The sequence below is a fragment of the Callorhinus ursinus genome, unplaced genomic scaffold (assembly GCF_003265705.2).
Source record: "Callorhinus ursinus isolate GAN/ISIS: 27379988/994484 unplaced genomic scaffold, GSC_fseal_2.0 scaffold57, whole genome shotgun sequence".
Lineage (NCBI taxonomy): Eukaryota > Metazoa > Chordata > Mammalia > Carnivora > Otariidae > Callorhinus > Callorhinus ursinus.
In genome coordinates this window covers 5,884,404-5,903,990 of record NW_027397119.1, presented here as the reverse complement: position 1 = coordinate 5,903,990, position 19,587 = coordinate 5,884,404, and the positions used below count along the sequence as shown (strand labels likewise).

At 43.0% G+C, this 19,587-nt stretch overlaps 1 protein-coding gene and 2 long non-coding RNA genes across 12 annotated transcripts in view; 2 read left to right on the top strand and 1 right to left on the bottom strand.

Annotated features, from left to right (window-relative positions):
• Positions 1 to 19,587, bottom strand: part of PPP1R12B (protein phosphatase 1 regulatory subunit 12B) — a 209,323-nt gene that overhangs the window by 7,264 nt on the left and 182,472 nt on the right. For 8 of the 10 annotated variants that reach the window (XM_073884588.1, XM_073884589.1, XM_025855141.2 and 5 more), the window contains 5 exons: positions 12,782 to 12,798; positions 9,336 to 9,480; positions 8,299 to 8,403; positions 4,844 to 4,897; positions 3,571 to 3,621 (listed from right to left, as the gene is read on the bottom strand). In XM_073884588.1, the coding sequence (XP_073740689.1) occupies positions 3,571 to 3,621; positions 4,844 to 4,897; positions 8,299 to 8,403; positions 9,336 to 9,480; positions 12,782 to 12,798 (372 nt within the window). Of the gene's footprint in view, positions 1 to 3,570; positions 3,622 to 4,843; positions 4,898 to 8,298; positions 8,404 to 9,335; positions 9,481 to 12,781; positions 12,799 to 19,587 lie in introns of those variants that run through there. The other 2 variants (XM_073884590.1, XR_012375832.1) reach the window with 2 other exon arrangements.
• On the top strand, positions 9,439 to 16,430 carry LOC141371138 (uncharacterized). The gene is made up of 3 exons (XR_012375835.1): positions 9,439 to 9,500; positions 10,041 to 10,132; positions 16,346 to 16,430. It is a non-coding gene; the product is annotated as an uncharacterized lncRNA (long non-coding RNA).
• The window catches only part of LOC141371137 (uncharacterized), a 60,462-nt gene continuing 58,529 nt past the window's right edge, over positions 17,655 to 19,587 (top strand). The window contains exon 1 of the long non-coding RNA XR_012375834.1: positions 17,655 to 17,754. This is a non-coding gene — a long non-coding RNA (uncharacterized lncRNA). The remainder of the gene's footprint in view (positions 17,755 to 19,587) is intronic.

Below are 19,587 nucleotides of genomic sequence, written 5' to 3'. Positions count from 1 at the left end.
AATGCTCCTTACCCTCTGCAAGCATCTCAGCCATGCAGAGGACTGAGATCAGAGGAGATCATGGTGCAGCATATGGAAATATTTAAAGAAATGGGCGGGGACCAAACATAAGAACCAATGGAAAGTCCCTGGCTCTCACCCTTCTTTGGTGTTGACATTGGACCAAAGCTTTCAACATAATCATTGTCATTATATGAAATGGTCCTTGCCTCCTAGGGAGTAATATTAAAGACACGAACTATGAAAATGATTCAATCTAACATGTGAGTACACGCAGATCGAGGTGGAAGAATTTGGAACTTATCAGCATGAGGGAGAGAGGCAGGAAACAATCTGGTGGAATGTTCCATAGGAAACAGTACTGAAAACAAGGCACAGCAAGATGGAGGGGTGGGCAGGGCACAGAGCAGGGTGGGCAAGGGCAGGATCAGCTAGTGGTATTTCCAGAGTAAGTAAAAATAAAAATTCCAAGAGCAATCTAAAAGGGGAGTGGCTGCTGGGCCCCTCATGCAAGGACCTGGGAGAGGCAGGGAAAAGGTCCGGGAAAGAGGCCGAAGCTGAATGGAGGATGCAGTAGAAACGTCATCAGGTCTGATGGGGGCAAGACCCAGTGCAGCCTCGCACAGCTCACGCTGACACGCATGCCTGTCAGAGGCTGGCACACCATCCTACTCCAATCCAGGATCGGAGTGCAGTCTGTCCTGGGGAGAACTCATAAATACTTACCTCTCTTGTAAGGCCAGAAAGACACAACCCATGTCACAAGCACAGGGCTCCACGTACATCTGGGCGAGCCCATCTCAGGGTTCCCCATTTCACCTGACTTTGCACTTTATTTGCCAGAATCAGAAAAACAGGCACCAGAGTCACTTTCTGTCCTTGAGCACCTACTGGATCTTCGGGGTTCACCGGAGGTCAACCTTCAACCTGCCCCCTACTGACTGCTCCAAGAGGTTTGAGCATCTGTATAAACCAAATATGCAACAGGCATGGGGGCTAACTGGCCCTTAATTCTACTGGGTCCCAGATTCGATAAGACAGTTACCTGTGCAGTGGACTGGCTGCCTAGAACAGAGATTTTGACCACTGATCATTCCCAAGATGTTGATTACCACAAACTGTAGCCTGGATGAAGAAGGACTTGAAAGCTACCCGAGCAGCTTCTTAGACTCCTTTAAGGCCAGTGACATCAATTTTATGATGTCTGTATCTATCTATCTGAAGTTTTTGCCTATCTCAAGGTACAGACACAAACCAAGTTGGCGTTGGCTACAAGCTTGTTATGTTCCTCCCCCTTTGTCCTCTAGGGGGAGCTGGACGATTCGTAAACCTGGTATTGGGCTTTATCTGAGCAAAGGGTGTTTAGGGGCTTTAGAACCTGCAGGTGTTTCTTCTCCATTTGGCTTTGCAATTGGTAATGGAGAATAATGGCAACTGACTGAATGTGTCCGTTTTTTAGCGAAAATAAAAACAACAAAAAACAGTTTCAAATTGGTGTACCTATTTTTTGAGGTCTAAACAGCCAGGATCTGGCTCCATTTGATAATTTAAACAACTGAATTTGAAGTTGACTGGCAAACGACTTAAAGCTGAGGGAGCAAACACCTTCATGTATTATGATCTCTACCGAGGAAAGAAAGGAACTCATGACCTAGTTTAGGAAATCCTAGCCTGGCAGGATAGGGAGAAAGAAATATGTAAGCCTGTCTCAAACCATAGAACTGAGAGCAACTGAAACCAATGAAGGGGCTCTCATGCCTGGCAATTTAGGATTGGAACAGAAATAAAGAAGGACCTCAACTGCTTCACTTGGAGACTTTCTGGGTCTTTGTGCGAGGGCCTGGGCAGACGTGGTGCAGAGTTCCGTGACTAGTGCGTCTGGGCTGGCTTTGAGCTCCTGGGTACTCATTAGAAGGCACCAGCTTTGGCCTCCTTTACATGCTCCTGATCAGCATTTAGGCTATTCCTTAAGGAGCATCACTGACAGCTGCCTAACAGCAGAGTACAGATGGTATCACTCAAGGGGTTTCAGAAATGGAGGGACCCCCAGTGCAACCAAGAGCTGTGGATATTCATTCATCAAGAACTGTTTAGCTCTACTAACATACTTCTCTAAATGATAGAAAATACTTCTGTGCGGTAGGTGAGGTGGATCTGGAAAAACCAGAAGATGGAGAAGCTAAGGGTGTTGAGTCATCCTGTTTTTATCGTAGGAGAATCAACCATTAATTATTTCTACTCTTGCTGTTTTACATCAACTTGAAAGATATAAGTGCCACTTTTTGGAGATATAAGTAGGTATTGCTTGAAACTCTATGTGAATGCGATCAGTTACGGCCTTGGAATGGTGACTATAGAACTCAAGGGCAGGGCACATCTCCCTTATTCTGGAATTATATAAAGAGTGACGGGACTATGAGCATTGGATCTTGTGTAAACTTGGACCTTCTCAGGTCCCGAGAAGTTTTTTTTTAGTAAATAACTATGTATTTTTTTGGCCATTGTAATAATAAATGTCTCTCCTAAAGTGCTCTTATCGCATATTAGGGATGCTTGCTCAGAGCAAGAGCCCTGGAGATCCGCCTCTACCCCAGTGCTTCTGGTTTGCAGGTAAAGAAACCGGAGTTTCACCAGATGAATGCTTTGTATCATACATCTGGTAAAATAAGATCCTTGAAGGAAAAAAAAAAGACTGAAGCTGAGCAAGCGCTAGGTCATTATGGGCATGTGGCATCATGCACTTGTAGGGCTCAGATGCTCCACATCATCCCCAGGTGGCTATCCCGAGCAGCTCTATGTTCCCTACTGCTCTGCAGGCCTCTTCCACAGCAGGGAATTGACTCTTCTGGGTCGACTGCCAGTTCTCAGCACTCAAAGCTGCCTAGGATGGCAGTTGTTCATTAAAGTGGCTAATGGAGATGCTGATCATTGCAGGGCATGGTGAAGGGAGAGAGGAAAGCAGTGAGCCGTGAGGTGTAACTGGTGGCATGAGCTGATTCTAGTGGGCGAGTACCGAATATTACTGAGTATTTCAGGTGAAATGGGCTGGGGCAGGAAATCGATGTGTGAATTAATCTGCATTCTGCTGCAGAATGACTCAAACTGTGTTCCTTCCAGTGAAGGGCTGAGACAGGGAGACGCACCAGGCAGGAAAGTCTCTGGTCGTGTTCAGGCTTCCCCAGGCACCTCATGTGAGGCCTGCAGAGCTGGGACCCTTGTTTTAGCGTTTCCATCCAGCCCCTGAGGGTGAAACTACTGCTTGGAAAATCTTAGAAGTTCAACTTAGGTTTGTCTCCAGTCTGCAGATACCTCCTCCCTCCCCCCACTTAAACCAGAGGCAGCACTGGTTCCCAGAAGGGCTGCGAGGTGCCCAGAGGGGATGCTGTGTGATCTGAGAGGGCCTATGAAATGGCTGAGGAGAGATGCTCAGCTCCTCTTCACACATCCTCTCTTCTTGAGGGGGTGGAGTGTGTGGTGAAATCTGGAGGGGTGGGCTTAGGCTCAATCACCCAGTCCTGGCAGGCATTTGGGGAACGGGCACACAAAGAGAGAAAGGAGATCTTTCCATACCTTCATCTCCTCCTCCATCTCTGACATTTTCCGCTCCAAGGCTCGCCTCTCCTGTTGAGAAACAAGGAGACTGTTGAACATCTACTGGGTTTAGAAGGGAGTCAAAATGCTGCCTCCTGGTTGACATGTGATCAGCAGAGCCACGTCTCAGGCAAACCTCATGCAGGAGACTAAGCACTATCTGATCCGTGGGATGATACTACTTCACTGAGAGAAATCACAGGACATAAATCTCCCATCAGAATATTAAAGTTAAACAAATGGCAGCATCAGGGTACTCTGGCTATTCTGTGCAAGCTGAAGATCTCATGGAATATTTCAAATGACTCCAAGTGACCAGGGCCCCCTGCTCTCTATTAATAAAAGGCATCCTTATCTTCAGGAACGCTCCCCTCAAATTCCTAAGGAGCTGCTTCTCCCATGATGGGGAGCAGATGGTGAGTGGGGAAGTAGCCATCATTGTCTAGGAAGAAACAGCACCCTTCCCCCGAACCCATCTCTCTCCCAGCAACCCACTCCTGATTTAGCCTGAACTCTAAAGATTCTTAGATTAGATGAGATACCAACGAGTTTTTGTTATAGGCCAAGGAAATAAATTGTAAAACTTTGCTGCTTTCCAAATTAAACAGGAGAGATGGGAACCTATTATACCCCTAGGGTCAAATCACAGCTAGGGTTCATCAATAAATCTGAGTTTTCCCAATCCAAGAATGTCAAATCCCAGAAAAATATTCTGAATGCAGTCAGGAGGAGGTCAGCAATTGAACTGGAACATCCCCTCCCCACCCCCAGTCAGAGTGAGGGAAAGATTCTGCTGGCTCATATTTCAAGTCAGAAGACCTAAATCAATGGCAGAGGGTCCTGCTGAAAACTTCCTTTCTGTTCAAGGTGATGGGAAGGGTAAAGAGACCTTGGTCGTGGGTGTGTACGTGTGTGCTAACTTACAGTAAACCAAAATATACTGTAGGTATGTGTGTGTGTGTGTGTGTGCGTGCAGTTCTGCCTATAGGCCAAACCAGTGCATGGGATGACCTTCCAAGGACACTTCCCACCCTAAGACTGGAATAAGTGAAAAGAACTGAGCATCTGAAGAAGCCAAAAGGACTAGCAATCAAACTGCTGTCCAGAGTCACACAAAAAGAATTTATTATCAAGCTGGGAATGGAATGTGGCAGAACTCCCGCCTTCTGAAGACGAACTTTTTCCATTGGCATGAACAACAAAGTCAGAGAAACTCAGATGAAACAGAGAGGGGAGAGAAACACACACATACCCGTTTCTCCATCTCCAGCATTGATGATCGGTCAGAGGTCTTCTCTTGTTTCTGCTAGTGCAAAGTGAAGAGAAACAATGGTCACTTGGGTTGTCTGAGGGTCACTAGGAAGCCCGGTCTGGTTCAGCTTCACTGTCAAACACTCAGAAATAGATGTCAGGGCTTTGGGCTCTCACTGTAGCAGAGGGGCCCCTAGCAAACAGATTCTGACAGATCTCTAAGCCTGATGTGATTGCCTCTCTGAAGTTCGCAGGATTCCCATCGGGGAGTAGAAGGCAGTGGTGGTGTTTCTTGAAATTTTGCACAGTCACAAGTGCAAAGATGCCCCCACAACAACACACTAACACTTGGTAGCTCTTCAACGTCGACTGTCTTCTCACTGCCCCTCCCTTCTCCTGGTCTGTGAGCAATCTCACAACCCAGAGGAAATGAAAAGTGGCTTTTCTTTGAAAGCTAGAGACTCATGAACTTGAGGGGCTAAGTCCCTGGCACTCTTCTAAGCAATCCCTTTGCACTCATTCTTTCTGCTTTGGGCACTGATGATGTTTCTCTTTTAAAGCAGTGGTTTGCATGTGTGGGTGGGTTCCAGGGCTTCTCAGGAGCTCATTCGTGCCATCTGCCCTGCTTTGAACTGAACAGTTCCACTTTTATCTCTTTTGTATACTGAGCTTCCAGGTGAGGTAAGATTTAACCTGAACAAAAGATTAGAACTTTCTTTTAGAACATCTTTGACTTTTGCTATAAATGTCACAGAAGGGCCAAAAACATTTAGCCACCAGAGCTAACAAGCAGAATTACTTCAGGTAGTGACTCTTAAACAGGGAATGGAATTGAACCTTAAGTTCCTTTTGGCCTTAGCACTGTAAAATTTCTTACATTTAAGAGACTACATTTAATAAATACAGGGTGATTATTTTTATTTTGCCTAGTACCATGCACAAGCAACATTTAATAAATATAGAAAGTATGCTGGTCTTCTAGCAGAGGTTTCTTTTTTCAGAATATTAAGGAATAGCTAGAACTAACAGTAAAACTCTGATTTCTGGCTCCTATTGTGGGCTTTCACCTTCTGTTCTGAAGGTCAGGGCCATCTGCCTTTCCACTGAATATACTATGAAGTGGAAGGAAAAGAAAAAAGGCAGAAGTAGATCCTGGCGCTTGTTTTTATCCTCGTCAGCTTGAGAAGCACAGAAGCTGTCACTTCTACAGAGTGACCTTAACCAGTTCACTTCTACACAGAACTAGTTTTGTTTTGTTTTTTAAATCTTAACCCCCTTAGGGTTAGGGTGGACCTTTTATGTAAGACGTCGTGTGTGTCCGTGTGGTAAGGGGCTCCCTACAACGTGTGTGGCTGACGGGCCCTCCTTTCTGTCCTGCCGGACAGCTCCACTTGTGGTAAACAGCAGAGAACTGGTGTGTAGCACCGCTGTTTCTCCTGAATTTGTCACCTATATTTGGCAAAACGAAGTATATTCCGACACACCCAGCAAAGCAGCTGGCTAGAAAGTAAACCCTTTTCCCCAGTGAAAGGCTGATTTTATTTTCAGTGTCCTCTGTGCAAGTCAATGTCAGCAGCTTGTTAGGCTGCTCACTGCTCCGAAGCACGAGCTGGTGGAAAAGCCAAGAACCCCTAAAGGTCAAGAAATGTGCTGTCAGAAGAGCGCTTCTGGAGAGAGTGGGGCAGGTGAAATTGGGTCTTCCTGTGGTTCCTCACATGACTGCTCCCCCAATTTTCTGTAAAATAGCCCCAGTAATTCCTGATGAGAAGCATCAGAAGATCTGTATTAATTAATCACTGTCAGTTCGTGAACACTCCTCAGAATAAAAGTCGGCCTTAGGGATCTTCTGTGGGTGTGCTGTGAACGAGACATTCCACCTGGCTCAGTCAGGTTGGGGCCGGTAGAGCCCTTGAGGTTTATTTAGTTCTACCCCTGTGCCGTGCGTGTGCGCGCGTGCGTGTGCGCGCGTGTGTTCTCCTGAGCCTGAGACCCACTTTTCCTGTCGCACTGAATCACTCTATGCTCAGTTGTCATCTGTGCCGCAGCAGGCCTTACAGATCCTCAGCAGAAGAGCCAGCTACGTTCAGCTACTCCAACCAGGCGGAGGGGGGCCTCTTCCAAACTGACAGGCAGTTCACAGGCCAGGCCATCCCCTGTGCACCTGACCGAGCCCTTCTCTGGAGAATGTGGGTGTCCTGGCTGTCCTGCTGAAATCCCACGCAGTCTGTCCTGCTGTCTTCCAAGTGTTGGTTCATCCCATTTCAGAGGGGTTGCCGCAAGATGTTCAGAGGTATTGGACCACCCCTGCCCCCCAAGCCCCCAAGCGTACTGTATTCAGTATGGTACAATCCTAGCGTGTTAGGCTTTGCTTTTGGATTATATCATATGGCCAGAACAACTAGCCATCTCTGGTTTTCATTTATGCCTTCCCAGTATAGAGTCATTTTTACCTCAGTTCAGCTTTCAAAATTCTTAGTCACTGGGCATTCCAGGAGGGCAATAACTCAATAGGTTTCCTGTTAACTCAGCAATAACCCAAGACAGTACTTGCTTCGGCTTTCAGCTGCAGTGTTTGTCTCACTGGTGATGAGGTTATTGCCTCTAGTATCCTCTAAAGCATCGCCTAATTAAATCAGGCCTGGCAGTAAAAGGAAATGGTTTATCTGGTCTGTTTGCCACTAACATTCCTTATTTCTAGGCTGAAAAACAGTGGCGGCTTGAGGAGGTAACATATGCTGCAGGACAGAATCTTTGCTTTGGGACCTGACTGTACATTCTAACAATACCTTTGTCCTTGATTTCTTTCTTTCTTTTTGAGAGAGAGAGAGAGAGCACAAAAGAGCATGAGGGGCAGAAGGAGAAGGAGAGAGAGAATCCTAAGCAGGCTCCATGCCCAGTGTGGAGCCCAACTCAGGGCTCTTTCTCACAACCCTGAGATCATGACCTGAGCCGAAATCGAGTCAGATGCTTAACTGACTTAGCCACCCAGGCGCCCCTGTCCTTGATTTCTTATACGACCCATGCAAACCACTTATTTCTCTAGGCCTAATTTGCTACCTCTCTGCACTGGGTTTAATGGTGTCTTGCTTATCCCTCTCTAGGAGGTGACTGTAGATAAACTGAACTGAAACATGATGATCCAGACAGGAGACACTGTCTAGGACTAATCTTATGATGCTGGTTAATACCTTTTTACTAAGAAATAAGTAAATAATCCATAATATTAAGTATTAGCATTCAGCCTGTTAGGACTTGTTCACTGAACTATCAGTTTTCCGTTTTAAGTGAAATGCCAATTGAACCCTGAAATCAGATGAGAATCTCAGGGGCTTCTGTCTTCCGGTCTCTGAGGAGGGCCAATCTTAATTCCATGTCACTTCCCCTCTCTCAGACCCTAAGTTGCTTTGCCTCCTCATACTCACCCTGCCACCCAGGTTTTTTCCTTTTCTCTCTTACCTGGGCCATCTTCTCAAGCTTGGACTTTATATCTGCTAGCTCTAGCTGGGCCTCCTGAAGTTTTGTTTTCAATTTTTGGTTTTCGGACAGGGCACTCTCATAGAGCTGAGGGGAGGGAAAGAGAATCAGGTCACCTACCAGGCAGGGCTTGCAGGATTAGCACTCACACAGTTTCATCCTATGAGAACCACCCCCCCACCCCAAACCATTATTGTGGGACAGATGGAGAAGATGGAGGAAGTCTAGGAAACAGAATATATTCAGCCAATTGGTCTCTTGCTTCTTAACATTGGTGAAGTCCCAGGTGCTGGACACAAACAGAATGGTGCTCCAACTTCAAAAATGTTAATCTCTGGGGGAAAAAATAGTCACTGTCGTTCCCCATACAAAGAGAATTATTTCTTTAGAGCCAGTCTAGTGTGTATATTGATTTTAGTCAAGTTCTGCTTAACACGACATTAACAAAACAAACATTTCATTAACAAAAATGGTTTTCTCCCCTGGCATCTCAAGCACTCGAAAGGGAAGGTTTTCAAGTCAGCCCCTGGAACTAGGTACTCTTCTGCAAGAGCCAAAGGCAATGAACTGTAAAGTGTTTTAAGGCCCCAACAAACCAGATTATCATTTACCATCACCAAGAAGTATTTGGTTGACATTCACAGGACCTCATTAAAAGCACATGTCTGTTAATAACATGAGTCTTACCAAATGACTCTCTGGGCTCAGACACACAGCACTACTTTTATTTCCCCTTTCTACATACAATTGTCAATCTTTACTTTTTCCTACACTTCTAAATATCTGATTCGAGGCATATATTTACTGCACTAAAAACAATATATGAAATGGTCTGTGTTTAGCTGGTAGAGAGGTGGAACAAACCAAGACACCTGAAAGGAATTAGTTGCTACTCTTTATCACGTAAAGCACTTTTCTTCTGCTTCATGGGAACTACAATCATTTTTCTACATTGGGGAAAAGGCTGAGAGGTTTACGTGTTGTAACCCAACAACAGCAAAGTTGAAAAGGGAGCCTACTTTTTTATAATCCCTGTTGCTGTCCTCCTCCACGCGGCTGGTCAGGGTGGCAAGGCGGGCCTCCCGGGCCTCACGGCGGGCTCTTGCTGAGGCCCGGTCACCGTAAGAATCGCTGCTTGTAGGATTACTACCTCCTGATTCCAACCTGTGGGAGATACATTAAAGGTAAACATTGGTTTTTAGAATGAAGAGAGGGAGGAAGGTAATGCTTCAGGGTAGTTTGCACCTTTTCTAAGAGGCACTTGAGCGCCTTGGCCAGAAACAACACACATTCCTTCCCTGAATCTCCTCGGCCAGCATTCTCGGACCTCGGGGCTAAGCTGCGCCAGCTTGGAGGAGGAGGCCATCATTTGCCAAGAATGGAGCTTACTTGAAAAACTGGCGGTTTGGATCCATGTGCGGACTTAAATCTTAGAGCTTTTCAAATTAGTTTGGGGTTGAACAGCTTTCCTCAAAGAGTGTGCTTTTAAAAGCAGAAATTTTTTTGGATCTCAATGGCTCTCAGACAATGATTCCAACGAACTGTCAACGAATCAGAAACATGTGGACCTGGGAGTTCAGAGCTGGAGGGCGTGGGGGCGGCAATGACAACAAGGGCATGGCGCATATGTTTTTTAGGTGCACTGCAGGTTTGTTGGAATCTCAAACATTTCAGGGTACCACCTCCGTGCCCAAACAGCTATTTTTCTACCCTCTCTTCTCCAGTCCACGTTGCGGCTGTGAGCCTGTGATGAGGATTTCTACGTCTTCCAGCAGTTGAGCTCTGAGAGTCGATGGTGGCCTCATTTCCAGGAGTGGTAAGTTCATTAGTGGAAAGGTCTCTCAGCTGATTATCTGTTTAAGCGTTACAACGATCACCCTGATTCTTAACAGTGGTTTACATTTTTCTTAGACTTTGTTCTTTCCAAATGAAAATGTGGCCCACAAGACTGCTACGTACAAACCAGCCCTGCAGAGCTCTCCCTCCCCAAACTGGGATGGTGTGCAGAGTCACAGCTGTGGGACTTCCATCTTAAGGCTCTGTCCTGTGGTAGCTATTGCCAAAGTTGGGGGTGGGGGAGCTGGAATACGTATCAGAAGAAGTAGAGGAGCAATCAGGAGGACACAGCGGGGGAGAGGCAAAGCTCCTAATGGCATTAAGGGCCACTTTGTCTTACAGAGATGATAAGTCCTACAACATTCTTCACAGCTTTCTTTTTTTCTTACACTTTTTTTTTTAAATTTGTAAACAGAAACCTCTTCACTGACTTTTCTGATTACAAAAGCAATACATGCTTGCAGAAAAATGTAAGTAGTACCAAAGTGTCTAAAACAGAAAGTGAAAGTCACTCCATAATCCTGCCCAAGAAATAACCCACTATTAACAGGTACTTCATATCCTTGCAAAAGGTTAAACACATAGATACATTAAAATGTATATATTTCTATAAATAAAACCAGATAATACATACTGTTGTCTAACTCCTCCTCCTCCCTCCACTTATCACTACGCTCGGAGGCATCTTACCATGTAAGTAAACAGATCTGTCTCATTAAAAAAAAAAAAAAAAAAAAATGACCGCACAGTCTTTCACTGTGTGATGTATGGTAATTGAATCTTCTAGTGACAGACACCTATATTATTTTGAACTTTTTAGCTATTAGAAATGATGCTACAGTGAGAAGACGTGTCTATAAATTTTAGTGCATTTGCCCGATTATTTTCTTAGGATAAAATCTTAGAAGTGGAACCCTTTGGTCAAGGGGTAAGTCTATTCTAAATTTTGATATATGTATTGTCATACTGTCCTTCAGAGAGTTTAATCCCTTCTAATCCAATAGGAGAAACATTGTCATTAATTTTAATATTTGTAGATCACTAGGAAGGTTCAGTATCTTTGATTATTTATCTTCATTTTTGAATTGTCGATTCAGAGCCTTTGTTAATCTTCCACCTGTTACACTGTGGGAGCATCCTATATAGCAAAGCTTTTAAAACTATACAACATAAGCTGCAAATATTTTTTCCCACTTTACTTTTTGTCTCTGTTTGTGGTGTCTATTACTAGCAGAGATTTTACATTTTATGTAACTAAACTGGACAATTTTTACCTTTATGGTACCATGCCTGGGAGAGTCTTTCCTATATAAAGATTACAAATATTTTCTTCTATTGCTTTTGTAGTAAAATCATTTTCTCTTAAAAACTGTAATCCACCTGGAATCTGGTTTTGTTTTTGTTTTTTGGTATGGCTTCAGGGAAGGATCTGTTTTCCCAAACAGACGGTCAGTTGTCCCAATGATCACTTATTAAATAACTGTTCCCCCACAGAGTTGACAAATCACCTTATATATATGACTTTTGGGGGACTATACTGTGTTCCACTGATATCTTTGTTTATTCTTGAACTAATACCCCACTGTTTTAACCATTAGTTTTTTGGCATATTTTGAGGTCTATAGGGAAAGTCTCTTTTCATAAATGGCTATAATAATGTAACAGAATCCACAAAAAATTAACTATAGCAAAATAACCGCTCTCCACCAATTTTGCAAAACTAATTTTCTGCTAGGTTAGATGTAAATTATTTATCTTCAGCTGGTGCCTGGTGAGAGGGTGAGCAGAGGAAGAATCCATGCAAGTTTATACATTTTGAAATATATCATTAAGGTACAATAAGCTCAATTATCAAACAAATTATAAGACTCATTTGCCCTATGCTATCCCATAACTACATTTTCCCTCAATTTCTTCTTAATTTCTCTATCAAAGAAAAAGTGGAAAGGGAGAGGTTCATACTTTTGGCTCCACAGTCTTTACTATTTTTTATTTTGTTCTTCAGGAAGATCATTTTTGTATCCTCAGATGCTAGGTGAAAAATTAGAAAGGATCATTCCCCAAACTCTGATCTGCTTCCTTAATTTTTCAGCAATTGCAACACTGGTCTTTAGCTCTTTCAATAAATTATTACAGAGCACCATCTAGGTACAAGGAATTGTGTTAGATCCACTATTAAATGACAGTGTCTAAACTCAATCTCAATTCGGCATGTATCTTGCAACAAAGTCTTCTTGAACCACCAGATTAGGCTAATAGCCTCTTCTCTCTGCTCATAATACTGTCCATACCACTATCCTGGCCCTTACTGAAGGTGAGGATAGGGTTGTATTCATGTTGTTTCTGTAGCACAGTGCCTGGTAGATGCTGTAGGAAAATTAATGTGGTGGAGGTATACAAAATGAATTGGAAGGAGGAGAATCTGAAGGCAGGAGGTGAGTTGAAGAGCTACTGCATTAACTTAGGCAGGAAATAATAAAAGTCTGAACTACTGTGGTGGCTGAGGAAATGAAAAGGAAGGAAAGGAAGGAAAATGAGAAATATGAGCACATGATATAAAGCTAAGTTTAATTAGACATGCACTTCTCACAAGTATTAAGCATGCATATAAAACAGGGAAAGGTCTTACCTAGAAAGTCTTTCATGCTAGAGAAAGGAAAAGACAAAACAAAAACAAAACCAGCATTAGCAAGGAACTGATAATTATTATTTCCATTTATAAATGCACTTTTCAAATCAGATGTCTCAACTTCACAGGTGGAGATATGGGAGCAATTTAAGAAAAGCAATTCAATGACTGCGCAAAAGGCTACTTAAGCTAGTCTTCCGTGACTCAGTAGATTTGAGACTTTGGGTAAAAAGCATCTTTTTTAACTGGAAGTCAGCAAACTGTAAAATGATCAAAAACTGCACCCCCACCCTTATCCACCACCCAACTAACAAACCATGCTTGTGCTCTAGGAGGTACTGATTTTCTGTGCGGTATTTAGCCTCTCTGGATCTCAATATCCATTCTATTAACTTCCTTCTGTTCACAAACCCCCAACCCTGCCCTGAGTGAATACTGTAATCTACAAATATTAAAACTCAGGACAGTTCCTCGCTTTATCCTAGACCTCTGGTGAAAGGTGAGCAAGAGAGTGCAGGGAACGATTAAGTCCCATTCCTAGTCCCTAGGATGGTGGTTAGAAAATGAAAAGAATAAGAAAGTACTTTGAGGTCTCAGAAGAAAGGAGTTTTGTAGATGCAAACTGTAAGCTTGGTTATCTATTGATGGTCTATCTATGGTTGTAAAGACAAACAACAAAAAATGATTATGTCGATATTTTACATTTTAAAAAATCAGAGATGACCATTACCCTCTTATTTCCACTTTTTTTTTTTTTTTAAAGAAACTCAGGCAAATAAAAACTCAGTTGATTTGAATGTATTTACTTATTTTCTCTTTGGAGATACTGAAGAACAACAAAGTCCTCAAGGACACACAAAAAATGGGAGAAACAAGGGCCCAATAATCTACAGAACAAATAATAAATCCTTTGACTACTGAGGAGTCGCTCAATGACACTGCTTTGTTGAAGAAGCATTAAATGGTCCCTGGAAGCCACTGGTTTGTCAACCAACACAACATGACAGCACAATATATACTACCCCCTAAAGCTGTCCAAAAGTGTTTGCTGAAAGGAATTCTCTCTCTAAACCACAAGTATATTCATCAGAATTCTTTCGTGGACTTTTTCAAAATGTACATATCCCAACATCAACCCTAGAGACTCTCTTTCCCTAGGTCTAGAGTAGGGCCTTCTTACATGTATTTTTTTTTTAAAGATTTTATTTATTTATTTGACAGAGACACAGCGAGAGAGGGAACACAAGCAGGGGGAGTGGGAGAGGGAGAAGCAGGCTTCCCGCTGAGCAGGGAGCCCGATGTGGGACTCGATCCCAGGACCCTGGGATCATGACCTGAGCCGAAGGCAGACGCTTAATGACTGAGCCACCCAGGCGCCCCATTACATGTATTTTTTAAAAGTCCCCCAGGTGATTCTGTGGTACAGCCCTGGTCAAGCACCACTGGACTAAACAAAGGCTTTTTAATGTGAGGATGTGTCCCACTGGAGATGGGGAAGCCAGTAAGAAAAGTATATAGTGCCTCTTTAGCATTATCATACACTTGGGAGTTGTAGTGTCCTAAAACTTACGAATCTGGAATTGAGGAATTTCCCTGTCTCACATTTATAACTCATCTTCAGGGAGAGTCATATGCCTAGCCCACACTATCAATGACTACTTTATCAACATTAACTAAGGTTGTTTCTCTTACTTGAATCCTATTTTGGAACAAAGAAACTAAATTTTAATCACCTCTCGAGAATTACTTAATGTATAAACACGTTTCAAGTCTACTCAAGTGAAAACTGAGATGCTAGACTGTTGGCGATGCCCACTCACCAGCTTAGTGATAAGATCCAGGCTTTAAGGCATCTGGGTGAATTCAAATTCATATCCCAGGAAAACTGTAAACTGACATGGCAAAGATTCATGAATTAAGAATGAACTCCATACCAGCAAATGTTAAGGATCTCGTGAATTTAAGAACCTACTGCGTGCAAAGCCCTGCAGAAGAGGCACCAAGGAAGAATACACAGGGTAAGCTGCGTGAGTCAGGAGAGCACCATGAACATAATCAACAAGCTTGTCTGAAGCAAGGGAAGGAACACATGTGAGTAAGTGCTAAGGAGGTAAGGGTGGTAATCAGTGGGCTCCAACTACAAAGGCTTCCTAAAAGTCATGAATTTTGAGAAGAGAAGGTTAGAGAAATACAAAGACATACATCCATACATTTAAAAAAGACATGTTGTTATGGGCGGGGGGGTTCCCTACCGGTGATCCATGCACTTATTCCCAGTTACATCCTCAGTGCCAGAACACGATGGGTGCTCAGTGAAGACTCACTGAACTAAACTGTTAATGTTTCTGGGTAAGAGTGTGACATCCTTGGCTGGACCTGAGCACTAACCGTTGCTTTGACATCTTCTAGCTACGTGACCTTGTGCAAGTTACCAGCTACTCTTATGGTAAAAATTAAATGTGATACTTATGAGGAAGTATATTCTTAAAATGTCAGCTTCCTCTCCTGCCCTGCCCCCCTCCCCCATTCCCTTTATGGTTGTAAAAATACTATATTGGCTGCTGATGTCAGAGTAGTAAGTTAACTTAGGACTTTTGATTCAGGGAATTGAGCTCACAGACAACCAAATGAAACAATTTAACAGTTTAGGAAACCGTTTACTTTCTCTTGCTACTTAGGCAAAGCTGCCTTTTTCAAACTTCACTGTCCATATGGGAGAACCGTTCTCCCCCCACACCCCGCCCTTGGGAGAACTATTCTTGTCAGTCTCTCCAAAGACAGAACTGCCACACCATCTCTTAGTTATGGAAAAGGACCCATATATAATCAAACTGCTCTGCCTTGTGCCTTCTTTTGCTTCCTCCTAACTGAAATAGAAGTCTACCCTGCATGGTATTCACTGACTGAGACCTGATTCATTTACTGACAAATCACTTTTATCTATTGACTTTGTTATTCCTAAAATGTGGGACCTCACTTGAAAATGCTTTAGTTTCCTCTTTGTAAATATCTAATTTGGTGGGTAAGATTTTAGCTACATTTTCAGCTTTAAGTTCAGCCAGCCCTGTAGACTCTGACAGTTGCCTCTATAGTGAAGAAACAATGTTTCTTTTCACTAAGACAAGGAAATTGGAATTTTACCAGGTATCAGTTTTGGCCATTATATAGATATCAAAGCACGCTAATCATTTCCACTGATTTATTCCTATAAGAATGACATATAATTAACCTTTTTCATTTAGGACAGTCTGGAAACACTATGAAGCTATTTATATCCTGTTGTCACCCCCAAGAAAGTTCTCAGACAGATATGTGACAGTATAGTATGGCTGGATATGCCGTACGGCGGCCACGGAGGAGGTTGACGTAAAATTTAAACACTTAAAAACAAAAAAATAGGTTAGAGCTACCAAGCAGCAATTGGGTTCCTGGATATGAAAAGGTAGATTCCACAGGGTTTTCTAGAGGCCTAAACAAATCTCTCCACAGATGACAGCACGCAGAGGAAGGTAATGCTAAGGGTGCTCAAACCTGGGCAAGCTACACCAGTTCTTGTCCCTACAGGCATACTTGCAGATGTTTCCCACAGACCGCCAAGTAGGAAGCTGATGAATGACACTGATTTCTGCCTGCCAGGAGCAACTAAAAGCAAGTATCACAGTCTGCTGTTTATCATTTTTTTAAGGCATGTTAAGATTTGTGTTATCAATTGGTTTTGGGGTGAACTTTAATAAAAAAGTATCTAGGTGATGAGTGATCCGGTAGACATGAGGGGAGACGATGTGCCTAGATCCAGATATCCAAGAAAGCAGGACTTCCAAGTTAGTCCTTGATCGTTCCTCCCTACTTCTGACACTCCCTCCCCCCACCCTGCCCACCGCCTTGCTTTTACCTAACTTTTGGAGCTCTCTGGACTTCTTGGGCCTTTTTTTTTTTTTTAATTATAGCTTTCAAGGGCTACCTTCGCTATGTCCTGGGAAGGTCAACCCAACCAATCAGAGGACAGCATATAAACCTCATGAACCAAGATGTGGGTATAGTAGAGGTAGCATATTACCATAACACAGTATCATTTCAAAGAAGGACGACAACAGGGATTTCTAAAGGCGCTGGTGTTCTCATTGTAATAGAAATTAGCTTAAGAGGAGTGCTCCTATAGGGCTGAAAGGCAAGCCAGCTCCTATAGGGCTGAAAGTATATAGGACATGGGGTACCTGGGTGGCTCAGTTGGTTAAGCGGCTGACTCTTTATCTCAGGGTTGTGAGGCTGAGCCCCACGTTGGACTCCGCAGTGGGTGTGGAGCCTGCTTAAGATTCTCTCTCTCCCTCTCCCCTGCCTCCCCCCAAACAACAACAACAACAACAACAACAACAACAATAAAACATATACAGGATTTAGGGCACAATTTCCCAGCTTCTGATAAAAAAAACCTTTTCAGATTATACTTCCTCATTTTTTCACTAGTGGAATACCTCTAGAAACTATTGTTTTGCTTGGCTTCTTGATATTCTAGATAATCTGGTATTTGATGAAAAAACACTGGTTAGACTTAGGGAGAGAAAAGTTTGGTTTCTTGGGTCAAAGGAGCAGAGCTGCTGAATTGGTAGAGGCTTAACTTCAATTTTCCCTTTTCATCCTGCTATCGATCAAACTAAGCATAGTTCACTGTTATCCTGACACTGCTTCTCATTCTAAAAAGCTGCCTGCCATCCCTGCAGGGAGACTACTGAGTGAATGCGGAGAGAGGGAGACAAGATAGAGTGGGAGTTTGCCTAAGTGGTCTCAGGGGAACAGCAAGCCAGGAAGTGACATCATAAAAGGCAAGCAGAACACAGGCTAGGGAAATGAACACTGAAGGTTTTCCAAGAGAAGATTCTAAGAAGTCAGCCTAGTGGGCAGCAAATAAGGAGAAGCCCTACAACAGAGGGCTCAGGGACCCCAGCCAAATCTAGGATCTTCTGGAAGCTAGGAATGTGAGTTCCTCTTACCGTTGTTCTGGCAATAGCCCCATCTTTCTCTGCTGGGTCTCTCTTTTATTTATTTGTATTTTTTAAAAAAGATCTTTATTTATTTATTTATTTTTATTTTTATTGTCTTTTATTTTTTTATGAGAGAGAGAGAGAGCAAGGGGAGGAGCAGAGGGAGAGGGACAAGCAGACTGCGGACTGAGCACAGAGCCCAACGCGGACCTTGATCTCAGGAACCTGAGATCATGACCTGAGGCGAAAATCAGGAGTCCGATGATTAACCAACTGATCCACCCAGGCGCCCCCTGGGCTCTCACTTTTTAAAAACAGAACAGTTACTTTTATTCCACTCCTTCAATAGGGTCTGAAGAGCTTACCTGTACATGATGACATCAAATATTTTAGAGAAGGCATGAGTATTCTACCCTATTTGCAGGTTAACACACACACGTATTATGTTACATGCTCTAGTCAGGAAGTTGGAGAAGGAACTTCTCTAAGTGTTTTAGTTAAAGATCGTTCCTCTACCTTTTACTGAAGACAAATGAATGATGGCCATTAAGGCGACTCTTCGGTGTGTCTGAACTAGATAAAAAGCATTCATAGAAGGAATTACTTTCACAGCTTTTACGGCCCAACTGGGGGCACTAGGTATTGTGAATGAGAGCCTGGAGGGGAAGAGACTAAAAGCTGTTCAGAAACCAGTATGAACACAGAAAACAGAGATAAAAAGAATGATTAGCTAGTTAGGCCATAGTTTTAAAAAGTGCTCCAAAACCAAGAAGCAGGCTCTCTCCTTTCATGCCTCTTGAAATTCTCCCATAATAATCTCATTGGTTGGGACCTGTTTCTAATAAAAGAACAGAGTGAAGATCGTCATTAATTTAGATGGCAATCCTGGAAAGGGACAGGAACCAGGCCGGTTTTGATTTGTGAAATGTGTAGGGCTCTCAAAACACCAGAAACTGGCTTAGAAAAATCCCCACAAAAGCTTTTAACTTAAAAGTTATCAGGAGTTCAGGACGGCACGTAATTAAAACCAAACTCCTTTGTCCAAGTTTAAAATAAAATTGTGGCTCTGGAAAGCTGGGCCCAAGGGAAAGGAATGAGACCAAGTCACATGTCTATTGCCAAGACTGAATGGGGTTTAACTTATGTTCCTTTGGAGTTAGGGCCTGACCCCACAGTGATGGGAAAAAATCTCCTATTTACATTTCCCCTGAAAGGGACTAAGCAGAAAGAACATTTTATATCATGTTTTTGTGCACTAGCTGAGCCAGGGGAAACAATTTGAGCTATTCTGGGATGGCCTACAGAGAACCAGCCTTTCCCTTCAGTGTTCTCAGATTAATGACTGATGATGAACAAGTCAATGATGGGAGTGTGGCTGCAAGCAACATGGACCTTTCTGATTTGGAGGGCTACTGCAAATCTACTCATTATCGGAGCTAATTGACAATAATATAATTCTATAACTTCTTGAGTTTAAGAATCATTCTCGTTTCCTACTTATGTCTGAGAGAGACAAAGGTTTCCCAGCTTTCTACCTTAAGGGAACTCAAACAGATGGGGTTCTTGAGAAAGTGAAAGGAGAGGCTACTGGTCTAGCTTTGAAAGGGATCTTTCTGAGTCTATACTGTTCTAGTAATATACTTGGGGATCCTGCACAATTTGGAAAAATACACAGGGGTGGAATAAAAACTTAAGATTTACGTAAGGTGTGACAGTAGAGGATAGTGATGATGAGGTCTGTATCAGGTTTTTTTCTCCACATCTAAAAAATTAGTATTTCCTCAATATCATAAAAAATTTCAATTGCATTTTCTATTGCTGCCGTGA